Source organism: Thalassophryne amazonica, chromosome 4, assembly GCF_902500255.1.
Source record: "Thalassophryne amazonica chromosome 4, fThaAma1.1, whole genome shotgun sequence".
Taxonomy (NCBI): Eukaryota; Metazoa; Chordata; class Actinopteri; order Batrachoidiformes; family Batrachoididae; genus Thalassophryne; species Thalassophryne amazonica.
Genome location: NC_047106.1, coordinates 43,572,996 through 43,594,045, shown reverse-complemented (window position 1 = coordinate 43,594,045; position 21,050 = coordinate 43,572,996). Strand labels below are relative to the sequence as shown.

The following is a 21,050-nucleotide window of genomic DNA, read 5'->3' as shown; positions in this document are numbered from 1 at the left end:
GATTAGATTAGACACAACTTTATTAATCCCTTGGGAAGACTCCCTCAGGGAAATTGAGGTTTCAGCAGCATTGTATAGCAGCACACAGGCTAAGAAGCACACGGAGTATCAAAAGTGAAAGTAAAAACCAATTTTCAAATATGAATACACAAATATAAATACCAGAAACACTGCTCGCTACTGGTTTACTGGCTACTACTGTTCCTCTCCTTCCCATCCTCTGTCTTCCTGCTCCTCCTCCTCCCCTTGAGTGAGGAATTGTACAGTCTGATGGCCTGAGGGACAAAAGATTTTTTCAGTCTGTTGGTCCTGCACTTGGGAAGGAGCAGTCTGTGGCTGAAGAAGCTCCTCTGGTTACTGATGAAAGTGTGTAGAGGGTGACTGGCATCATCCATAATGTCCAGCAGTTTATAACAGTGTTCTCTTCTCTGCCATCGTCACGAGAGAGTGACGATGACATTTTAAATCAATATCATATTCCGTCTGGAAAGTGTTTTTCAAACTCTTTATAAATTACTCCAAAGTCCAACAGATAGCAGCATATATGTATTTTTTTCTTGTTAACTTAAGTAATTTGTAAATGACTATTGTATTTGGATATTAGGGCTAGTTGGGTGTTCTGCAAGATTTTTTTAAGGTCCACACGTGGGTGTGTTAATTGTTCATAAGTGCATCTGTGATGTGCACATCACTCTGATGACTTCTTGTTTTCACATTATTAACAGTTTGCCAGCATCACCTCTAATTGTTGCCAGACGAACAATAGCTGTAGAAACTTTTATATGACACGACAGCCATTAACTTGACATGGGGCACAACACATTTCTACGGTCATTTCACTTTTGATACATCTGAACGTTAGCATAAAGAAGGATGTACGCCACGTTTTTGTGCAACTGCAACCTTTGTACATGAGGCCCCAGATCTGATCTGTGTGTCCGTGTGGCAAGCATTTTCTGTCTTAGGCCTAAAATTTACGTCAGGTATCACGTTTAGATAAGAACATGGGGTAAGACTAATACCCCAGTAACACATAGCTGGAATCACGCAGAGTGGCGTTGGACTTATGAATTGGCGCACATCCGAAAGGTGTCAGATGTCAGTTCCAAAACGTTCTGACAGCCACCTGCGGAAGTCAACACAGTTGGTCAAAATCTATCGGTGACCCCAAGTGTGACGCACATGTTCCTAATTCTCCTGACGCCATCGAGATGGGACACCTATCCGATGGTGGTCCATGTGTTATCTGACCGAAGTTGACATATTCCTGTGGTGGCAAAACGGGATCCAAAACTATTTGAGCGCATATGATGGAACCTCAAGATAGATTTGGTACAGTATGCCTGCTGGTATGACCTGCATGTGCCAGTATAATAATATCCACTCACCCCCTTCCCCCAGAGTGCAAAGGAACTGTTGAAATGTATGTGTCACCTTCATCATGATAATAATTAGGAATTATATTATTACGAGGTCTGTTAGAAAAGTATCCGACCTTTTTTTTTTTTTTTTCAAAAATCTGATGGATTTGAATCACGTGTGCTTGCATGAGCCAACCTTGAACCTTCGTGCGCATGTGTGAATTTTTTCACGCCTGTCGATTATGTCATTGGCTGGCAAGCAGCCTTTGTGTGAGGACGTGTGTAGTGCTCTCGACGGATTTTCATTGCAAGGAAAATGATGGAACGACTGGAGCAGCGGTACTGCATCACATTTTGCCAGAAAGTGGGAGACAGCCAGGTGGAAACCATTCAGAAGATTCAGACGGCTTTCGGTGGCTTTTCAGTCGTGTGACTATCTGAGAAATTGTGGAAGAGGTGGGCATCATTTTTCGGAGTCCAGCATGTCCTGTGAGACTTCAACACGAAGGTGCTTTTGCTCCGCCATCAGCAGCTTCGACACGAATTTCACCGCCACTCTTTTCATGGCCAAATCTTCTGTCAGTGGAATGTGACGAAAAAGTGCTGATGTCCACCTCTTCCGCAATTTCTCGGATAGTCAAACAATGGTCCCGCATCACCACAGCGTTCACTTTGGCAATGATCTGGTCATTTCAGCATGTTGATGGCTGACCGGAGAGCGGCTCGCTCTCCACCGTTGTGCGGACGTCTTTAAACCGGTTGTACCGCTCCTAAATCTGTGTGACGCCCATAGCATCGTCACCGAAAGCCGTCTGAATCTTCTGAATGGTTTCCACCTGGCTGTCACCCAGTTTCTGGAAAAATTTGATGAAGCAGCACTGCTCCAGTCGTTCCGTCATTTTCCTTGCAATGAAAATCCGCCTGTGAGCACAACACACAACCTCACACAAAGGCTGTTTGCCAGCAACTGACGCAATCGACAGGCGTGAAAAAATTCACGCATGCGCACAAAGGTTCAAGGTTGGCTCATGCAAGCACACGTGATTCAAATCCATCAGGTTTTTGCAAAAAATAAAAAAGGTCAGATACTTTTCTAACAAACCTCGTATATACGAGGACTGTCCACAGGGATTATTTTTACCATTTACCTCATGAAAAATTCTTACCATTGCACTCATAAACATTCATTATTTGTATAATATTTCCAAGTCACTGAATATATCATTTTACATCAATCATCAAGAAATACAAATATACGAGAGCTGTCCATAAAGTATAGGTCCTTTTTATTTTTTTCAAAAACTATATGGATTTCATTCATATGTTTTTACGTCAGACATGCTTGAACCCTTGTGCGCATGCGTGAGTTTTTTCACGCCTGTCGGTGACGTCATTCGCCTGTGAGCACTCCTTGTGGGAGGAGTCGTCCAGCCCCTCGTCGGAATTCCTTTGTCTGAGAAGTTGCTGAGAGACTGGCGCTTTGTTTGATCAAACTTTTTTCTAAACCTGTGAGACACATCGAAGTGGACACGGTTCGAAAAATTAAGCTGGTTTTCGGTGAAAATTTTAATGGCTGATGAGAGATTTTGAGGTGATACTGTCGCTTTAAGGACTTCCCACAGAGCGAGACGTCGTGCAGCACTCTCAGGCGCCGTCGTCAGCCTGTTCAAGCTGAAAACCTCCACATTTCAGGCTCTATTGATCCAGGACGTCGTGAGAGAACAGAGAAGTTTCAGAAGAAGTCGGTTTCAGCATTTTATCCGGATATTCCACTGTTAAAGGAGATTTTTTTTAATGAAAGACGTGCGGACGGGTCCGCGCTTCGGGACGCAGCCGGCGCGGTGCGGCGGCACAGGAAAAACACCTCCGTGTTGATAACCATTTGTAACATCCAGGCGGCTTTTGATGGCTTTCAGTGGAGTGAGTATATGAGAAATTGTTTAACAGCTGGACATGTTCCAACTTGTCCTTAAGGCTTCCAACGGAGGTGTTTTTCCTGTGGCGGAGCGTCGCGGTGGCTGCGAGCCGACGCTGCAATCCGCCCGCACGTCTTTCATTAAAACAATCTCCTTTAACAGTGGAATATCCGGATAAAATGCTGAAACCGACTTCTTCTGAAACTTCTCTGTTCTCTCACGACGTCCTGGATCAATAGAGCCTGAAATGTGGAGGTTTTCAGCTTGAACAGGCTGACGACGGCGCCTGAGAGTGCTGCACGACGTCTCGCTCTGTGGGAAGTCCTTAAAGCGACAGTATCACCTCAAAATCTCTCATCAGCCGTTAAAATTTTCACCGAAAACCAGCTTAATTTTCGAACCGTGTCCACTTCGATGTGTCTCACAGGTTTAGAAAAAATTTTGATCAAACAAAGCGCCAGTCTCTCAGCAACTTCTCAGACAAAGGAATTCCGACGAGGGGCTGGACGACTCCTCCCACAAGGAGTGCTCACAGGAGAATGACGTCACCGACAGGCGTGGAAAAACTCACGCATGCGCACGAGGGTTCAAGCATGTCTGACGTAAAAACATATGAATGAAATCCATATAGTTTTTGAAAAAAATAAAAAGGACCTATACTTTATGGACAGCCCTCGTATATTATATTTTAGAAGAAAGGCTTTTCAAGCACAACCCAGTGTAAATATACACACACAGTCTTATCTGACGTAATGTGCCCGTGACGCTGACAGGGTGTTCCAGGTGCTTCATCACTTGCTATAGTAATAACACTGTGTCCAGGAGGGCATGTGAGCAGGAAAAGCCACTTTGCGCACTTTCTGCTTACATTTTGTACAGTCTTTGAAATTTGCTCTGAATGTGTGATGGCTTTCGAAAAGAAAAGAAGAAATGAAAGTGGACCTGTCAAGCATCCTGTATTGCAGCTGCACCGTAAGATTTAGGATGACAAGGATTTTGAAGTCAGGCTTCAAGGAATCTTTCCGGTCATTCCTTGTCACAACTTCTTGTCATTTTCAGACTGAAATATGTATCTGGCAGTAAGAGTACTTGGATGTGACCACATCTGTCATGTTGTGTCTTTATCTTTTTTCCAGTTTTTCCTGCTGGTATCCTTCAGCCAACTCTATATAACCCTGAGTTTCCACAGTAAGTAGACTTCCTCCTGTATCTGCCATTAACTGGGCGGAAGCAAAATCTTTGCAACCCCAACAACAAAAGTAATTAAATGCAAACTTTTATTTCCTTTATGTTTCACTACACCTGATTCAGTGAATTTAATTACCCGCCTGGAGCTCAATTACTGAACACGGTCCTGTTAATGGAACAGGTGTCACTGAGAGGTCGCATCCCTAAATTTGAGCACATCAAGCAGTTTGATGTTGCATTAAAGTTGATCTCTTCGCTGTCACTCTGCTGTTTATTTCAGTTCTTGTAGGTGAGCCTCAGTAAGCCGCAGTGGAGGAACAGCAGGATGAATGCAAATCACATTAATGCCACACAAACCCTTCCACAATCATAAACCAGAGTTGATTCATTTTTCAGACGTGCATTTGATTTGTGGCAAGTGATAAAGTACAATGTGTTTAAAATTGATCAGGCTGCAAAAGCATCTGCTCTAGAGCTGAAACCATTATTAGTTTCTGAACCCCCCCCCCCCCCTTCTCAAAAGAACAATTTAATGTTTATTCAATTTATTTCATTGGAATTACATTATCAGAATGCATGACCATTTCATTTTATTATTATTATTTCATTTATACATATTGTCTCACTGGAATAAATGCTGCTCATGAGTCACCTTGCTGTGCCCATATCAGTTTCATTTGAATTCAGTTGCACCTTAGTTTTGCAGTAACCGTAATGCTTTTTGATAACAAAATGACTGTATAAATCTGATTAAATATGCAACAATTTTGCACCTAAAGCAAATTCTTTGTTTTTAAACGTGAAAAGTAGTCGCATTTTACTTTTATTTTTATTTATTAGTTACTTATTAAATTGCTTTACTTTTTAAAATGTCTGAAACGTTACATTTTCTTGATGTAGAACTGGTTAAATAGACTCAAATCCCCATTTACCTAAAATAAAATACATCAGCAAGTACCAAATCCTCACATTTAAGAAGCTGATTGCCAAAACCAAATTTTTATTTTATTTATATATATATATATATATATATATATATATATATATATATATATATATATATATATATATATATATATATATATATATAATTATATTTGTTACAGCATTTATGGACTATTTTCCTGTCAATTACTGCCCCATAAATTTGCAATAATCCATCAACCCTTATTTGTGATTAAAACTGACTGATTAATACCTATTTCAGATCTCCACAAGTTGCTTTTCATACAGTCTTTAGGTCTCGATCTTACACCTGCTGCAAAACAGGACAAAGCCCAGCATGTGACATTGCTAATTTCCATCTAACAAGCCAGTTGGCATTTTTCCGTCCAGTGTCTGCAGTGAAGTGTGATCAGATGCAGAGCTGGCACATTATCTTCTATCACCTTAGACACCCCCCCCCCCCCCCCCCCCAAAAAGAAAACCTGTCCTAAAAGCCAGTACTGTTTAAAGAACAGAACAGTCATACAGGAATTAAAGCAAATAAATAAATAATCTTTTTCATGGCCAAATGTTAAACTGTTCACCATCTACCTTGTTGTAGAAACCCTTTTGTGATTGCATCCTAGCATTTAAGGCAGTGGTGTCCAAAATATTCCAGAAAGGGCCAAGTGGGTGCAGATCCTCTTTCACTGATGAACTCATCTCACCTGCTCAAAGTGATGTTAATAAGTGAAATTACCTGCTGGAGTCAGTGGCTGCAAAGAAAACCTGCACCCTCTTGGCCCTGTTCTGGAATACTTTGGACACCACTGGTTTAAGGTAAAACAAGGTGGAGACAACCAAGAAAACATGAAATTTCACTCACTAACCATTGCTGCTCTTTTCTAATGCAGCCGTCATATTATAGAAAGACTTTAACCTACACATTATTTAAATACTTCAGGATAAACACATTTTAAGGGAACAGCTTTTACTTAATTCTTTACCAATTAAAATCTCAGGCCTGTAGCCAGGATGTAAAATGGGGTGTCTTTTTTGGTGAAAGTGGACCTTCATTAGCAGGGAGTCTGGGGGCCGCTGATGTCCAGGGATGCATCCTGGGAGGTTTTTTGATTAGTATTTTCTCACCATGATCCCCCCCCCCCCCCAGTTTAGCTATATTGCTTAATGTGTTTTGTGTAATTATTATTTTAATTATAAGTAGTATTAATGGCAGGTGTGGTGACCAAGTGGTTAGTGCACTTGGTTTCAGTGTGGAAGGTTCTCAGTTCAAACCCAACCCCTGCCACATTTCTCGATGTTGCGTCAAGAAGGGTATCTGGCGTAAAACATGCCAATTCAAAATGCAGATCCACCTTGAATTGCCTGTGGCAACCCCAAGTGCAAAACAAGGGAGTAGCTGAATGAAATATAAGTAGTAGTAGTAGTAGTAGTAGTAACAGTAGTAGTAGTATGAAAAATGTCTTCAAAAGTGGAGTTAATTAAGGGGGTGTTGTGGAGGATACGCCCCCCCCCCCCCCCCCCCCACAACACCCTCTTTCCATCTGGATTTGCTCCTGGTTTGCAGTCTCTGAGCAGGAACAATCTAGAATTTTTTTATTTATATGAAAAGCGTGACCTGATTGAGAGGTAATAAGGTTTTATGAGCACATTTTACATTATGCCATCCTCAGAAAGAGATTTTAGGCATATTTGGGGCGGGGGGGGGGGGAGCTTTAGTATTTGTTGTTAATGTGTCGCGGGTCTGCAGCTGTGTTTTTAGTTTAACCACAGCGAGGACACTCACAAAGACACTCAGAGCTGACTTTGAAAGAAAACTTTAAAAATATTTTTGTATAACACTACTCTTGTTCACTGCAATATCACTGTACTGTGAGACACTAACACATATCTCCCACAGACACAGGGACTCACTGCCAGGAGAAAAAAACAGAAACAAAACAGAGACATTATTCTAAAAATCGATTTTTGAATGTTTTGAATGCGGTTGAATTTTGTATCTTGTGTCCAGCCTTGATTTTGCATCAGGACAGTGTCAGGATAGTGTCAGCATGAACCCAGCCTTTTGGCAGCCCAATTGACAGAAATCTGTTGTAGTGACAGAGAACTTTAATCCCTGTACATAAGTGGCTTCACAAAGCACACACACTCTGCCTGTACATGTCATCGGCGGCCATTTGCAATAGTGTAATATTAAAATGGTGCCACACTGTATTCCACTGTAGGCAAAGAAAACAAAACAGAGTAGAAGGATGGAGGAAAAACCAAATTTTACATTTAGCCCCCCCCCCCCCCCCAAATGTCATAGACAGGTGACATTACATGCATAAAATACACAATAAAAATTAATTGAAAACAACCATTAAGTTGAGTAGATGGCAAAAAATAAATGCATGAAATTCTCACTTTGCAGCTGTACTGCTTCACCTCAGGGAGCTTTGGTGGTTGTTGTCAGCTGTACACCCTTGCAGTCTCACACTAATTCATTAATGTGCCAGAAATCCTTTCACTTGCATCTGCTTATGTGACAGCTCACTGTTGCATATCCTTACTACAATACAGCCATGAATAATAGATCCAGGAGCACTCATCTTTGAGGCTCTATTTCCAAATATTTAAATATCAAAGTGCGCTTGGACATGTCCCAAATGGTCTTGCAGCCTACTGCATCCACCATCAAAATGTGGCCCTGTGTGAAAATCAGTTACGAACCCAAATACAAAAACTGAAAAGAAAAAAGTCTGTAACAAAATATTTCATTCTCATCAACACCAGCTATAGAAGACCTGAGATGAATGAAGTAGCAAACAAATATTTTTTCCACTGAAAATGCTCTTTTATCTAAGTTTATTCACTGAGGAGAGAACCTGCCACTGCCAACCGTGAGTATTACTCTAAAATTACACCCAGTGCCCAGTATAACAGCTGCAGCAAAATCATTTATACCAACTCTCCCAAGCAGCTGCACAAATATGAGATAATCACATGAAGCAGGTTGTGCATCAAACACGAGCCAACACTGCTGCATCTTCGTTAGAGCTGCATACCACTAAGCTACACTCTGGCATGTATGGTAATCAATATTAAATTATGACTGTATTAACGTGTGTGTGTGTGTGTGTGTATGTGTGTGTGTACCTGCTCCTTTAAAGTTATTACTGCAGTAGTCTTAACCTCCCATAAACTCTCACACACACACCTCTGCACTATCAGACAGATTCTAATGAAGCTTCAATCAGCCGCTTGGTTTAGCGAGCGCGTCTGGGGCCAGTGCGCGGCAGAGTATCGACTATCTGTCAGAAAGTCATTTTCAGACGTAGCCAAGTGAATAGCCCCGAGAGTGCCCTCTCATCATTCTCCATATCTGCATGTACTGCACAGGCAACACTCAGGCTCGGCCCGGGGTCAAGGAGAGGTGCGTCGACCCGCTGCTATCTGTGGGAAGATGTGCAGGCGGCCTTCTGCCTGATATAAAACTCAACAGTTAGAGCAACTTAGAAGAGCTTCACTGTCCATCACCATTTTTATAAATAATGATTTGTTTTGCATTGGAATTGAAAGGGTCCCAGAGCTGATTTGGTGTTAAGTGAAAGCGATAATCTGATGGGGTTTTTTTTTTTTTTTTTTTTGGACTTATGAACAAGAAAATGTGCAGCTTGTAGTTTAACTATAAACTTGTTCAGCTGATTGGCTGTAGCAATGGGAGCTATGGGATAATACAATTAAAATAAAGCCAAATGGCCATTTCTGTTGGTATTTAGGGAGATATTACCTTTTAGTCAAATTGGCCGCTGTGCTGTTCTGAAGTGGGCACAGTGGATATGCACATTAACCACATACTGTCAAACTGCAAAACAAAATTAGAAATGAAAACTACTGATAGTGTGTTGCCAGACAATGTGTTTTACCAGTGTAGATAAATGATGTGTATTTCTTCAGCACTTTTCTATCTGATGCAGATGCTGAAAGCACTTTTCAAATTCTTACACACACACACACTGATGTCACCTTGCTATCATGCAAGGCACTCAGCATGGGCACCTTGGTGAATGTCCTATCTGATTGGAAATTGAACCAGTGATCCTAACAAAATCAAAATATGCTTATTTAGGGTCTACTCCTTTCTCTGCCCCTGACCAAGGCAGAGTCTCTACATCTGGAGTTTGTCTGTGGAGGTGCCAGACTGTGGCTGCCCACTGCTCCTAGTGGTTGGATTGTGTCTAAGGGCCCTGTCCCACTGGGGAGAGGATTAATTGCGCATGAATTGAGTACACAAAGTACTGGCATTCGTTGTCGTCCGCAACAAAAGTGGCCAAAAATGACAAATGTCCCAGTATGAATTATGGTTATATTAATAATATATAGCGAATATATGATGAACAATCAGTTATATAATGCATGTAGTGAGGAAACGGATCCGACACATTGCGATTATCACGGCAGTATTACGGGTGTATTATGAATGCATCACGCACGTGTTGTGCGTGCATGGCATCTGCATTGGGGTCATAAAATAAGCTCACTCGGGCCTTTCGGCATCACTATTCAGACCAACAATACAGCGTCTGGAGCATTTGCTGGACTTGGACAAGTTGATCACAGAGTTAATGTTTATGTTTTCATGCAAGGGCTAACTGATCATGAGTTTGGGGAGCGGGAGGGGGGAAGCCGTTGGGGGTGTGAGACTGTGTTTTTTTTTTTCTCTCAAGAGTGTCACAGAAAACAGACTTCAGTGTGAGTTGTGGCTAAACAGCAACTCTTCCTTTTGTTGGTGTTAAATAAAAGTCCTGGAGGAGACCCGATTGCAGCAGCTATTACGTCTTGTGGATCTAAAAACACTTTATTCATGGCCAATTTGTATGCATTCGCTACAACATATTTTAGTTTGTGATGTGGACGTGATAGGCATGATATATATCTGTTTTACACACTGTCCCCGTCCGCTGCCAAGCCACAAATCCCTGTCAGTTGTTGATATCAGCGGTTAACGGCAGATATACAGTACATAGAGTGAGTATGTATTGAGTATGTATGGAGTATGTAAAGCGGATGTCATCCGCAGGCAAAATTTTGTGCAGCTCAAAAATCCTGGCAACGGAAAAACGTGCCTCTGCGGATAATTACGGACGTGTGCGGGTGTCAGCCGACTCATACAAGCATGTTTCACACATATTTCAGATGTTAAGCGAATATGAGCCAATTTTGTGCACAATCCATACGCAAATCCTCCTAAACGCCAGTGGGACAGGGCCCTAACTGCAGTTAGATGGGTTAAATGGAGAGGACAAATTTCACTGTATATATATATATATATATATATATATATATATATATATATATATATATATATATATATATATATATATATGTGTGTGTGTGTGTGTGTGTGTGTACAATGAGAATAAAGGCGCTTTACTTTCACTTACAAGAGAACCTGATAACCATTAAAACCTTAAAATTAAGATGGAACATCAGTAGTAAGAAGCTCCAGGGTTCAATCCCCCAATTTCCATGTACATCTTGAAATCACAAAGGGCATCCAGCCTGTGCTAATACTAAATGGGGATCCATACAACATGCTTTATGGCAACTGTGATCAAAACCAGCAACCAACACAAAAACAACAACCATTAAAATTTAGATAGCTGTATTTCAAATTCCATGAACAGAGACAGGTAATCATTGTTAAAATGCTCGTAGTACACGAGTACTGTGAGTGGCTGTTCACAGTTGACTCATGGAGAATATTTGCTAACAGAGATAGCACTAACCCCCATTCCAAAATTATGTCACGTAGGTTTACTCAAACTTTAATTGTGAAAATATCAATTGTCAATTATCAATTTTATTTATATATCGCCAAATCACAACAAACAGTTGCCCCAAGGCGCTTTATATTGTAAGGCAAGGCCATGCAATAATTACGTAAAAACCCCAACAGTCAAAACGACCCCCTGTGAGCAAGCACTTGGCTACAGTGGGAAGGAAAAACTCCCTTTTAACAGGAAGAAACCTCCAGCAGAACCAGGCTCAGGGAGGGGCAGTTTTCTGCTGGGACTGGTTGGGGCTGAGGGAGAGAATCAGGAAAAAGACATGCTGTGGAGGGGAGCAGAGATCAATCACTAATGATTAAATGCAGAGTGGTGCATACAGAGGAAAAAGAGAAAGAAACACTCAGTGCATCATGGGAACCCCCCAGCAGTCTAAGTCTATAGCAGCATAACTAAGGGATGGTTCAGGGTCACCTGATCCAGCCCTAACTATAAGCTTTAGCAAAAAGGAAAGTTTTAAGCCTAATCTTAAAAGTAGAGAGGGTGTCTGTCTCCCTGATCCGAATTGGGAGCTGGTTCCACAGGAGGAGCCTGAAAGCTGAAGGCTCTGCCTCCCATTCTACTCTTACAAACCCTAGGAACTACAAGTAAGCCTGCAGTCTGAGAGTGAAGCGCTCTATTGGGGTGATATGGTACTATGAGGTCCCTAAGATAAGATGGGACCTGATTATTCAAAACCTTATAAGTAAGAAGAAGAATTTTAAATTCTATTCTAGAATTAACAGGAAGCCAATGAAGAGATGCCAATATGGTGAGATATGCTCTCTCCTTCTAGTCCCGTTAGTACTCTAGCTGCAGCATTTTGAATTAACTGAAGGCTTTTCAGGGAACTTTTAGGACAACCTGATAATAATGAATTACAATAGTCCAGCCTAGAGGAAATAAATGCATGAATTAGTTTTTCAGCATCACTCTGAGACAAGACCTTTATAATTTTAGAGATATTGCGTAAATGCAAAAAAGCAGTCCTACATATTTGTTTAATATGCGCTTTGAATGACATATCCTGATCAAAAATGACTCCAAGATTTCTCACAGTATTACTAGAGGTCAGGGTAATGCCATCCAGAGTAAGGATCTGGTTAGACACCATGTTTCTAAGATTTGTGGGGCCAAGTACAATAACTTCAGTTTTATCTGAGTTTAAAAGCAGGAAATTAGAGGTCATCCATGTCTTTATGTCTGTAAGACAATCCTGCGTTTAGCTAATTGGTGTGTGTCCTCTGGCTTCATGGATAGATAAAGCTGGGTATCATCTGCGTAACAATGAAAATTTAAGCAATGCCGTCTAATAATACTGCCTAAGGGAAGCATGTATAAAGTGAATAAAATTGGTCCTAGCACAGAACCTTGTGGAACTCCATAATTAACCTTAGTCTGTGAAGAAGATTCCCCATTTACATGAACAAATTGTAATCTATTAGATAAATATGATTCAAACCACCGCAGCGCAGTGCCTTTAATACCTATGGCATGCTCTAATCTCTGTAATAAAATTTTATGGTCAACAGTATCAAAAGCAGCACTGAGGTCTAACAGAACAAGCACAGAGATGAGTCCACTGTCTGAGGCCATAAGAAGATCATTTGTAACCTTCACTAATGCTGTTTCTGTACTATGATTAATTCTAAAACCTGACTGAAACTCTTCAAATAGACCATTCCTCTGCAGATGATCAGTTAGCTGTTTTACAACTACCCTTTCAAAAATTTTTGAGAGAAAAGGAAGGTTGGAGATTGGCCTATAATTAGCTAAGATAGCTCGGTCAAGTGATGGCTTTTTAAGTAATGGTTTAATTACTGCCACCTTAAAAGCCTGTGGTACATAGCCAACTAATAAAGATAGATTGATCATATTTAAGATCGAAGCATTAAATAATGGTAGGGCTTCCTTGAGCAGCCTGGTAGGAATGGGGTCCAATAAACATGTTGATGGTTTGGATGAAGTAACTAATGAAAATAACTCAGACAGAACAATCAGAGAGAAAGAGTCTAACCAAATACCGGCATCACTGAAAGCAGCCAAAGATAACGATACGTCTTTGGGATGGTTATGAGTAATTTTTTCTCTAATAGTTAAAATTTTGTTAGCAAAGAAAGTCATGAAGTCATTACTAGTTAAAGTTAAAGGAATACTTGGCTCAATAGAGCTCTGACTCTTTATCAGCCTGGCTACAGTGCAAAAGAAACCTGGGGTTGTTCTTATTTTCTTCAATTAGTGATGAGTAGTAAGATGTCCTAGCTTACGGAGGGCTTTTTTATAGAGCAACAGACTCTTTTTCCAGGCTAAGTGAAGATCTTCTAAATTAGTGAGACGCCATTTCCTCTCCAACTTACGGAGTATCTGCTTTAAGCTGCGAGTTTGTGAGTTATACCACGGAGTCAGGCACTTCTGATTTAAAGCTCTCTTTTTCAGAGGAGCTACAGCATCCAAAGTTGTCTTCAATGAGGATGTAAAACTATTGACGAGATACTCTATCTCACTTACAGAGTTTAGGTAGCTACTCTGCACTGTGTTGGTATATGGCATTAGAGAACATAAAGAAGGAATCATATCCTTAAACCTAGTTACAGCGCTTTCTGAAAGACTTCTAGTGTAATGAAACTTATTCCCCACTGCTGGGTAGTCCATCAGAGGAAATGTAAATGTTATTAAGAAATGATCAGACAGAAGGGAGTTTTCAGGGAATACTGTTAAGTCTTCAATTTCCATACCATAAGTCAGAACAAGATCTAAGATATGATTAAAGTGGTGGGTGGACTCATTTACATTTTGAGCAAAGCCAATTGAGTCTAATAATAGATTAAATGCAGTGCTGAGGCTGTTATACTCAGCATCTGTGTGGATGTTAAAATCACCCACTATAATTATCTTATCTGAGCTAAGCACTAAGTCAGACAAAAGGTCTGAAAATTCACAGAGAAACTCACAGTAACGACCAGGAGGACGATAGATAACAACAAATAAAACTGTTTTTTGGGGCTTCCAATTTGGATGGACAAGACTAAGAGTCAAGTTTTCAAATGAATTAAAGCTCTGTCTGGGTTATTGATTAATTAATAAGCTGGAATGGAAGATTGCTGCTAATCCCCCGCCTCGGCCCGTGCTACGAGCATTCTGGCAGTTAGTGTGACTTGGGGGTGTTGACTCATTTAAACTAACATATTCATCCTGCTGTAACCAGGTTTCTGTAAGGCAGAATAAATCAATATGTTGATCAATTATTATATCATTTACTAACAGGGACTTAGAAGAGAGAGATCTAATGTTTAATAGACCACATTTCACTGTTTTAGTCTGTGGTGCAGTTGAAGGTGCTATATTATTTTTTCTTTTTGAATTTTTATGCTTAAATAGATTTTTGCTGGTTATTGGTAGTCTGGGAGCAGGCACCGTCTCTACGGGGATGGGGTAATGAGGGGATGGCAGGGGGAGAGAAGCTGCAGAGAGGTGTGTAAGACTACAACTTTGCTTCCTGGTCCCAACCCTGGATAGTCACAGTTTGGAGGATTTAAGAAAATTGGCCAGATTTCTAGAAATGAGAGCTGCTCCATCCAAAGTGGGATGGATGCCGTCTCTCCTAACAAGACCAGGTTTTCCCCAGAAGCTTTGCCAATTATCTATGAAGCCCACTTCATTTTTTGGACACCACTCAGACAGCCAGCAATTCAAGGAGAACATGCGGCTAAACATGTCACTCCCGGTCCGATTGGGGAGGGGCCCAGAGAAAACTACAGAGTCCGACATTGTTTTTGCAAAGTTACACACCGATTCAATGTTAATTTTAGTGACCTCCGATTGACGTAACTGGGTGTCATTACTGCCGACGTGAATTACAATCTTACCAAATTTACGCTTAGCCTTAGCCAGCAGTTTCAAATTTCCTTCAATGTCACCTGCTCTGGCCCCCGGAAGACAATTGACTATGGTTGCTGGTGTCGCTAACTTCACATTTCTCAAAACAGAGTCGCCAATAACCAGAGTTTGATCCCCGGCGGGTGTGTCGCCGAGTGGGGAAAAACGGTTAGAAATGTGAACGGGTTGGCGGTGTACACGGGGCTTCTGTTTAGGGCTACGCTTCCTCCTCACAGTCACCCAGTCGGCCTGCTTTCCCGGCTGCTCGGGATCTGCCAGAGGGAAACTAACGGCGGCTAAGCTACCTTGGTCCGCACCGACTACAGGGGCCTGGCTAGCTGTAGAATTTTCCACGGTGCGGAGCCGAGTCTCCAATTCGCCCAGCCTGGCCTCCAAAGCTACGAATAAGCTACACTTATTACAAGTACCATTACTGCTAAAGGAGGCCGAGGAATAACTAAACATTTCACACCCAGAGCAGAAAAGTGCGTGAGAGACAGGAGAAGCCACCATGCTAAACCGGCTAAGAGCTAGTAGCTGCGCTAAGCTAGCGGATTCCTAAAAACACACAAAGTGAATAATGTGTAAATAATTTAGAGGTGATTCAGCAGAGGGAGTGCTTTAGTTAAAGCACGTGAAGATTACACTGTGAAGCAAATCGTTATCTAGTTAACTAGATCAATCTAACTGCGCAGATTAAACAGCTAACAGATACAGCAAAACACTGCTGTGCTCCGGAACAGGAAGTGATACAATACCGCAGTGAGAGCCAACCACCAGTAGAGGCAAGCAAATATAAAGACGTCCTGATTTAAAGAGACATCTCAGAATCATTTCATTGATTTTTATCTGCATTTTACAATTAAATATAGCTGACGGTTCATATTAAACATCCACAAAGTCCACAGTTCTGTCTGTGCATGTAGACTTCCCCTTGTTGGAACATCTAATCTATGCCACAGATGTCCGTATCTGGATTCCAGTTTGCTGTGTGAAACACCGACTGAGCCGGTTGAATTCCACATAGGATCTGTGGGATTCGGAACGAGATGGACTGAGTCATTACGTTGCACCTGCTCCCTTGGGAGAGGAGGTGTGGTGGCAACAGTTCTGTTCCCTTCAGAGCAACAGGCATTGAAACAGATGCCTGAATTGTCTGTGTTAAATTGAGGTGATAAGACAGTGTTTATGGAATATTTCTGGCTGCAATACACAAGAGACTTCACTCATAAAACTGTGGAGAATAATGACTAAAACCAGTGAGTCCACAGCAAGTTTTGACCTTATCATTCCACCTGAGGTGACAAAACAACACTTACAATCCAGCCCCAATACACCATAGCTCAATCAAAAATGCATGAAACCATCCCAGGGTGGTGGATATAATCAGTTGCTACACAGGGGTCCAAATTAAAAATTGCTCAAATCATGTTGAAAGTATACCACCAATATTTGTCGAATCATAAGGATTCCAAAAAGCTAAACTTTGAATGATTTACAATCTTCTTCAGAAGCCTTTGAGACTTTGTCAGTCACAAAGGCCAAGGTGTTAGAAATAAGTTCTAGTTCATGTGGAGGAAAAGGCTATTTGTTTGTTTGTTTATCGTAATGAGCTGTTTTACTTCCTGCTGGCAGGTCTTTGAACTATGGGGGAATAGGCGCCATCATTGGTCATGAACTAACACATGGCTATGACGACTGGGGTAAGAATGTCATCACTTTTGAATTATAACTCCTTCACTGCATTAAACTAATCAGTTTGACAGAAAGAGACAGGTTTATCTGGTCAGTTGCAAAATTCCAATCAATTTCTAGAGTATCTGCTAAAGTGTAAAAACAATTTGAGGCCACAATCTCTAACTTTTGTTTCTGAAAGTTGTTTGATGGGTAACTGTGTGCTTGTTTGATTGGATTGTAAAGCAGAAATCCTTTTGAAATTTCAAAGCAAAATTTTAATTCATCCAAATGCGAACCAAAATATTGTCCCCAAGAGTACCAGAGAAGATACAGACTACAAATAGTCTGGTAACAAAACCAGCGTAATTGTGCAGCTCTGTGGACAGTTAAAGAAAGTTGTGGCTTGTGTTGTGTTTTGTTGTCTTCCACTCACACTACTTCCTGCCCTTTGGCCCCTTAATCTTTGTGGTGTAATGGTCCATGTCCCTAGGGGCCAATACGACCGCCATGGCAACCTCAAACAGTGGTGGACTGAAGATTCCTACAGAAAGTTCCAGAAGAAGGCTGAATGCATCGTCAAGCTCTACGATAATTTCACAGTTTATAACCAGAGGGTAGGTTTCAACACACAGTGCTCAAGTTCCTGCCTAAACATGCAGTTTTCCTACCAAAATGATGGGTTGATGTTTGCTGCAAATGAAAACCTTTGATCAGTCATGCTGGAATTGTTGTAATCTAAAACCGACATAATGTTCCTTTTTTACCCAGTCAGACATTACAAATCTGGACCTGTGGCATTGCATCATTTTGTTTACATTAGACAACCACAACTCTAGGGGTTCAGTTTGTTTCCCCTTATAGTCCATATGTCCGAAGCCAATTTTGACCTGATCATTACCACTTAAGCGGATTAAACAACACTTACAATCAAGTCAAGTAAAGTCAAGTCTGGGAGCATGCACATCCACGCATTTGCTGCATCCACAACACCACCAAACCACTTTAGGTCCTGGATGGCAACCACCCACGCAGACAACCATTCTATTTTTTATTTATTTATTTTAATTATTATACTTACAGTCCATCCTCAATACGGTGCATCCCGAAAGTATTCACAGCACTTCTCTTTTTCAGCCTTATTCCAAAATGAATTAAATTAATTTTGTCCTTAAGATTCTACACACAATACCCCATAATGACAATGTGAAAAAAGTTTTTTTAGATTTTTGCAAATTTATTAAAAAATTTTAAAAAATAGAAATCACATGTACGTAAGTATTCCCAGCCTTTGCCATGAAGCTCAAAACTGAGCTTCAGTTTCCACTGAGCATCCTTGAGATGTTTCTACAGCTTAATTAGAGTCCACCTGGGGTAAATTCATTTGATTGGACATGATTTTGAAAGGCATACACCTGGACAGGACATGCTAGGACTCCAAAAAATGATGTCCACCTCTTCCACCATTCGGATGATTCAGATTGGGCATGTCCCAGCATGTCCTGTGAGACTTCAACACGGAGGCACTTTTGCTGTGTCAGCAGCTTCATGCCGAAGCCATCGGCATGAATTTCGCTGCAACTCTTTTCATGGCCAAATCTTCTGTCACAGTGCTGATGTCCACCTCTTCCGCAATTTTTCGGATAGTCACACAACGGTCCCGCATCACCACAGCGTTCACTTTGGAAATGATCCGGTTATTTCAGCATGTTGATGGCCAACCGGAGCGTGGCTCGCTCTCCACCGTTGTGCAGTCGTCTTTAAACCTGCTCCTTAATCTGTGTGATGCCCAGAGGATTGTCACCGAAAGCCGTCTGGCAAAATTTGATGCAGTCGCGCTGCTCCAGTCGTTCCGCCATTTTCCTTGCAAAGAAAATCCGACAACCATCTCTACAACCATCCTCACACAAAGGCTGCTTACAAGCAAATGACGCAATCGACAGGCGTGAAAAAAATTCACGCATGTGCACGAAGGTTCAAGGTTGGCTCATGCAAGCACACGTGATTCAAATCCATCTGGTTTTTGCAAAAAATAAAAAGGTCGGATACTTTTCTAACAGAGCTCGTATAATTGCTGCCAAAGATGCATCAATAAGGTATTGAGCAAAGGGTGTGAATATGTATGTTTAGGTGATTTTTTTGTTGTTGTTGGTTTTTAGATTTTAATTTTTTTAATAAATTTGCAAAATTAAAAAAAAAACTTTGTCATTATGGGGTGTTGTGAGCAGAATTTTAAAAGGAAAAAATTAATTTACTCCATTTTGGCATAAGCTGTAACATAACAAAATATGGAAAAAGTGAAGCTCTGCATAGCAGGTCGTATACAAAATGCATGGTGGCTATCTCAGAGTGGTGTTATTTCTAGGTAGGAGTCAACATTTTAAAATTCTCCAATTATATTGAAAAGTATACCACATTATCTGTCTGATCATAAAAGGTATCGTAGTATCATAAAAAACAAACCTTTTTTTGTTTCAGAAATTTGGCTTTATTTTCTGTGCTTGCAGGTTAATGGGCGCCTGACACTGGGAGAGAACATAGCAGACATGGGAGGACTCAAACTGTCGTATTATGTAAGTCAGAAGACATTTACATTTCCTTGCATGTTGGAATCTGGTGTAAATTTTCAAAATGTATCAAGCCTCTCTGATTTTCAGAAAAATAAGCTTTGCATGTATGAAATTAAATAACTGCCTCAGTAATCAACAAAACATTTCCACAGTTTGCATTTCTCTACTCACCAGTTACTTCCATATTCAGCATTTTGTGTGGAAGTGATCAGTGTACAGAAGTGCAAACTGAACTAGAAAAGCACTCTATGAGTGCAGGATATCCAAGACTAGAAAATTCTTCATTTTTAATTTTGCTTTGGGATCAGCATTATTGCAGTAAATCCCATGACGCCTATCCAAGTGCTTACTTAACTGTTAAAAAAACTGCACAAAATTTGACTACATCTTATGTCATATACGTCATGTCGTATACAGCTGAGAGGTTACATCATAATCAATGGATTAGGTTCTGATAAAAACGTAATGTCATTAAGAGAAAAGGTAGATCCAGAATCCAATTCCAGAATCCAGTTTTATTAAATAAAACTGATCATTCGATCTGATCCAAGTTTGATAAAGATTAGCTGAACATTTCAACAAAACTGATTCAGTTCATTTATACAGTGGCAAATCATAATTCATCTCAAAACACTATACACAGTTAAGGCTTACATAGACTTACCAACCTCAGTGGTGGGAGTGATAAGGAAAACTCCATAATTTTTTGTTATTTTTACTGGAAGAAATCTGAAGCAGAACAGCAGAGTGGAGCAAACAGCTTGTGTTTTTGGTTCCAAAACAAGAGAAGAGTGCCAGTTGAAGACCTCCAACAGTAAAACTTGCCTAAACCATCATCGTATAAACCTGATACTCACTGGACAAAAGCAAAAGTCCCAATGCTTTTGTATAGTTTTCCATGTGTTAAACACTGCGTATACCAGATTTCGTATAAAGGATTTTCACTCACATTAGACATTGTATTGCCATTAAAAACCCCTCACATGTACCAGACAGAGCAGACTGGATGTGCCCAGTCCTAAAAGAGGTACAAAATGAAGTTCAGCACTGACACTCACTGATTTGAGGAAAGTGGGTACCGTATTTCCTTGATTAAAAGCCCAGCCGTTTACTTTTTCAAATCATGTTCAGTCCTGGCACTTAAACGAGCCAGGGCATAATTCAAGGCCGGCGATTGTTAACAAAATGCTGCTTGCTGCTTGAACTCTAATATGGTAGTATGTTTCACACATATCCCTGGGTGTGACAAACCAAACTGCTTTCGATCACAGCCCTCTGTGTGGCTGCGAACCCTGATGCGCACCTGCTAAGGGCCCGGTCCCACTGGTGTTTAGGAGAATTTGCGTATGGATTGCGCACAAAATTGGCTCATATTCACTTAACATCCGCAATATGCGTGAAACATGCTTGTATGAGTCGACTGACATCCGCACACATCCACAATTATCCGCAGAGGCACATTTTTCCGTTTCCAAGATTTTTGAGCTGCACAAAATTTTGGCTGCGGATGACATCCGCCTTACATACTCCATACATACTCAATACATACACAATCTATGCGCTGTATATTCGCCGTCATCTGCTGATATCCGCAGCTGACAGGGATTTGCCACATCATGTCCACATCACGAACTAAAATAAGTTGTAGCGACTGCATACAGATTGGCCACGAATAAAGCGTTTTTATTATGTCTGCTTTGCATCTGATTT

General features: G+C 40.9%; 1 protein-coding gene across 1 annotated transcript in view; it reads left to right on the top strand.

Annotated features, from left to right (window-relative positions):
- LOC117508133 (endothelin-converting enzyme-like 1) overlaps positions 1-21,050 on the top strand; it is a 209,187-nt gene that overhangs the window by 165,932 nt on the left and 22,205 nt on the right. The window contains 4 exon segments of the mRNA XM_034167795.1: positions 4,414-4,465; positions 16,732-16,799; positions 17,263-17,387; positions 19,278-19,343. Of these exon segments, the coding sequence (XP_034023686.1) occupies positions 4,414-4,465; positions 16,732-16,799; positions 17,263-17,387; positions 19,278-19,343 (311 nt within the window).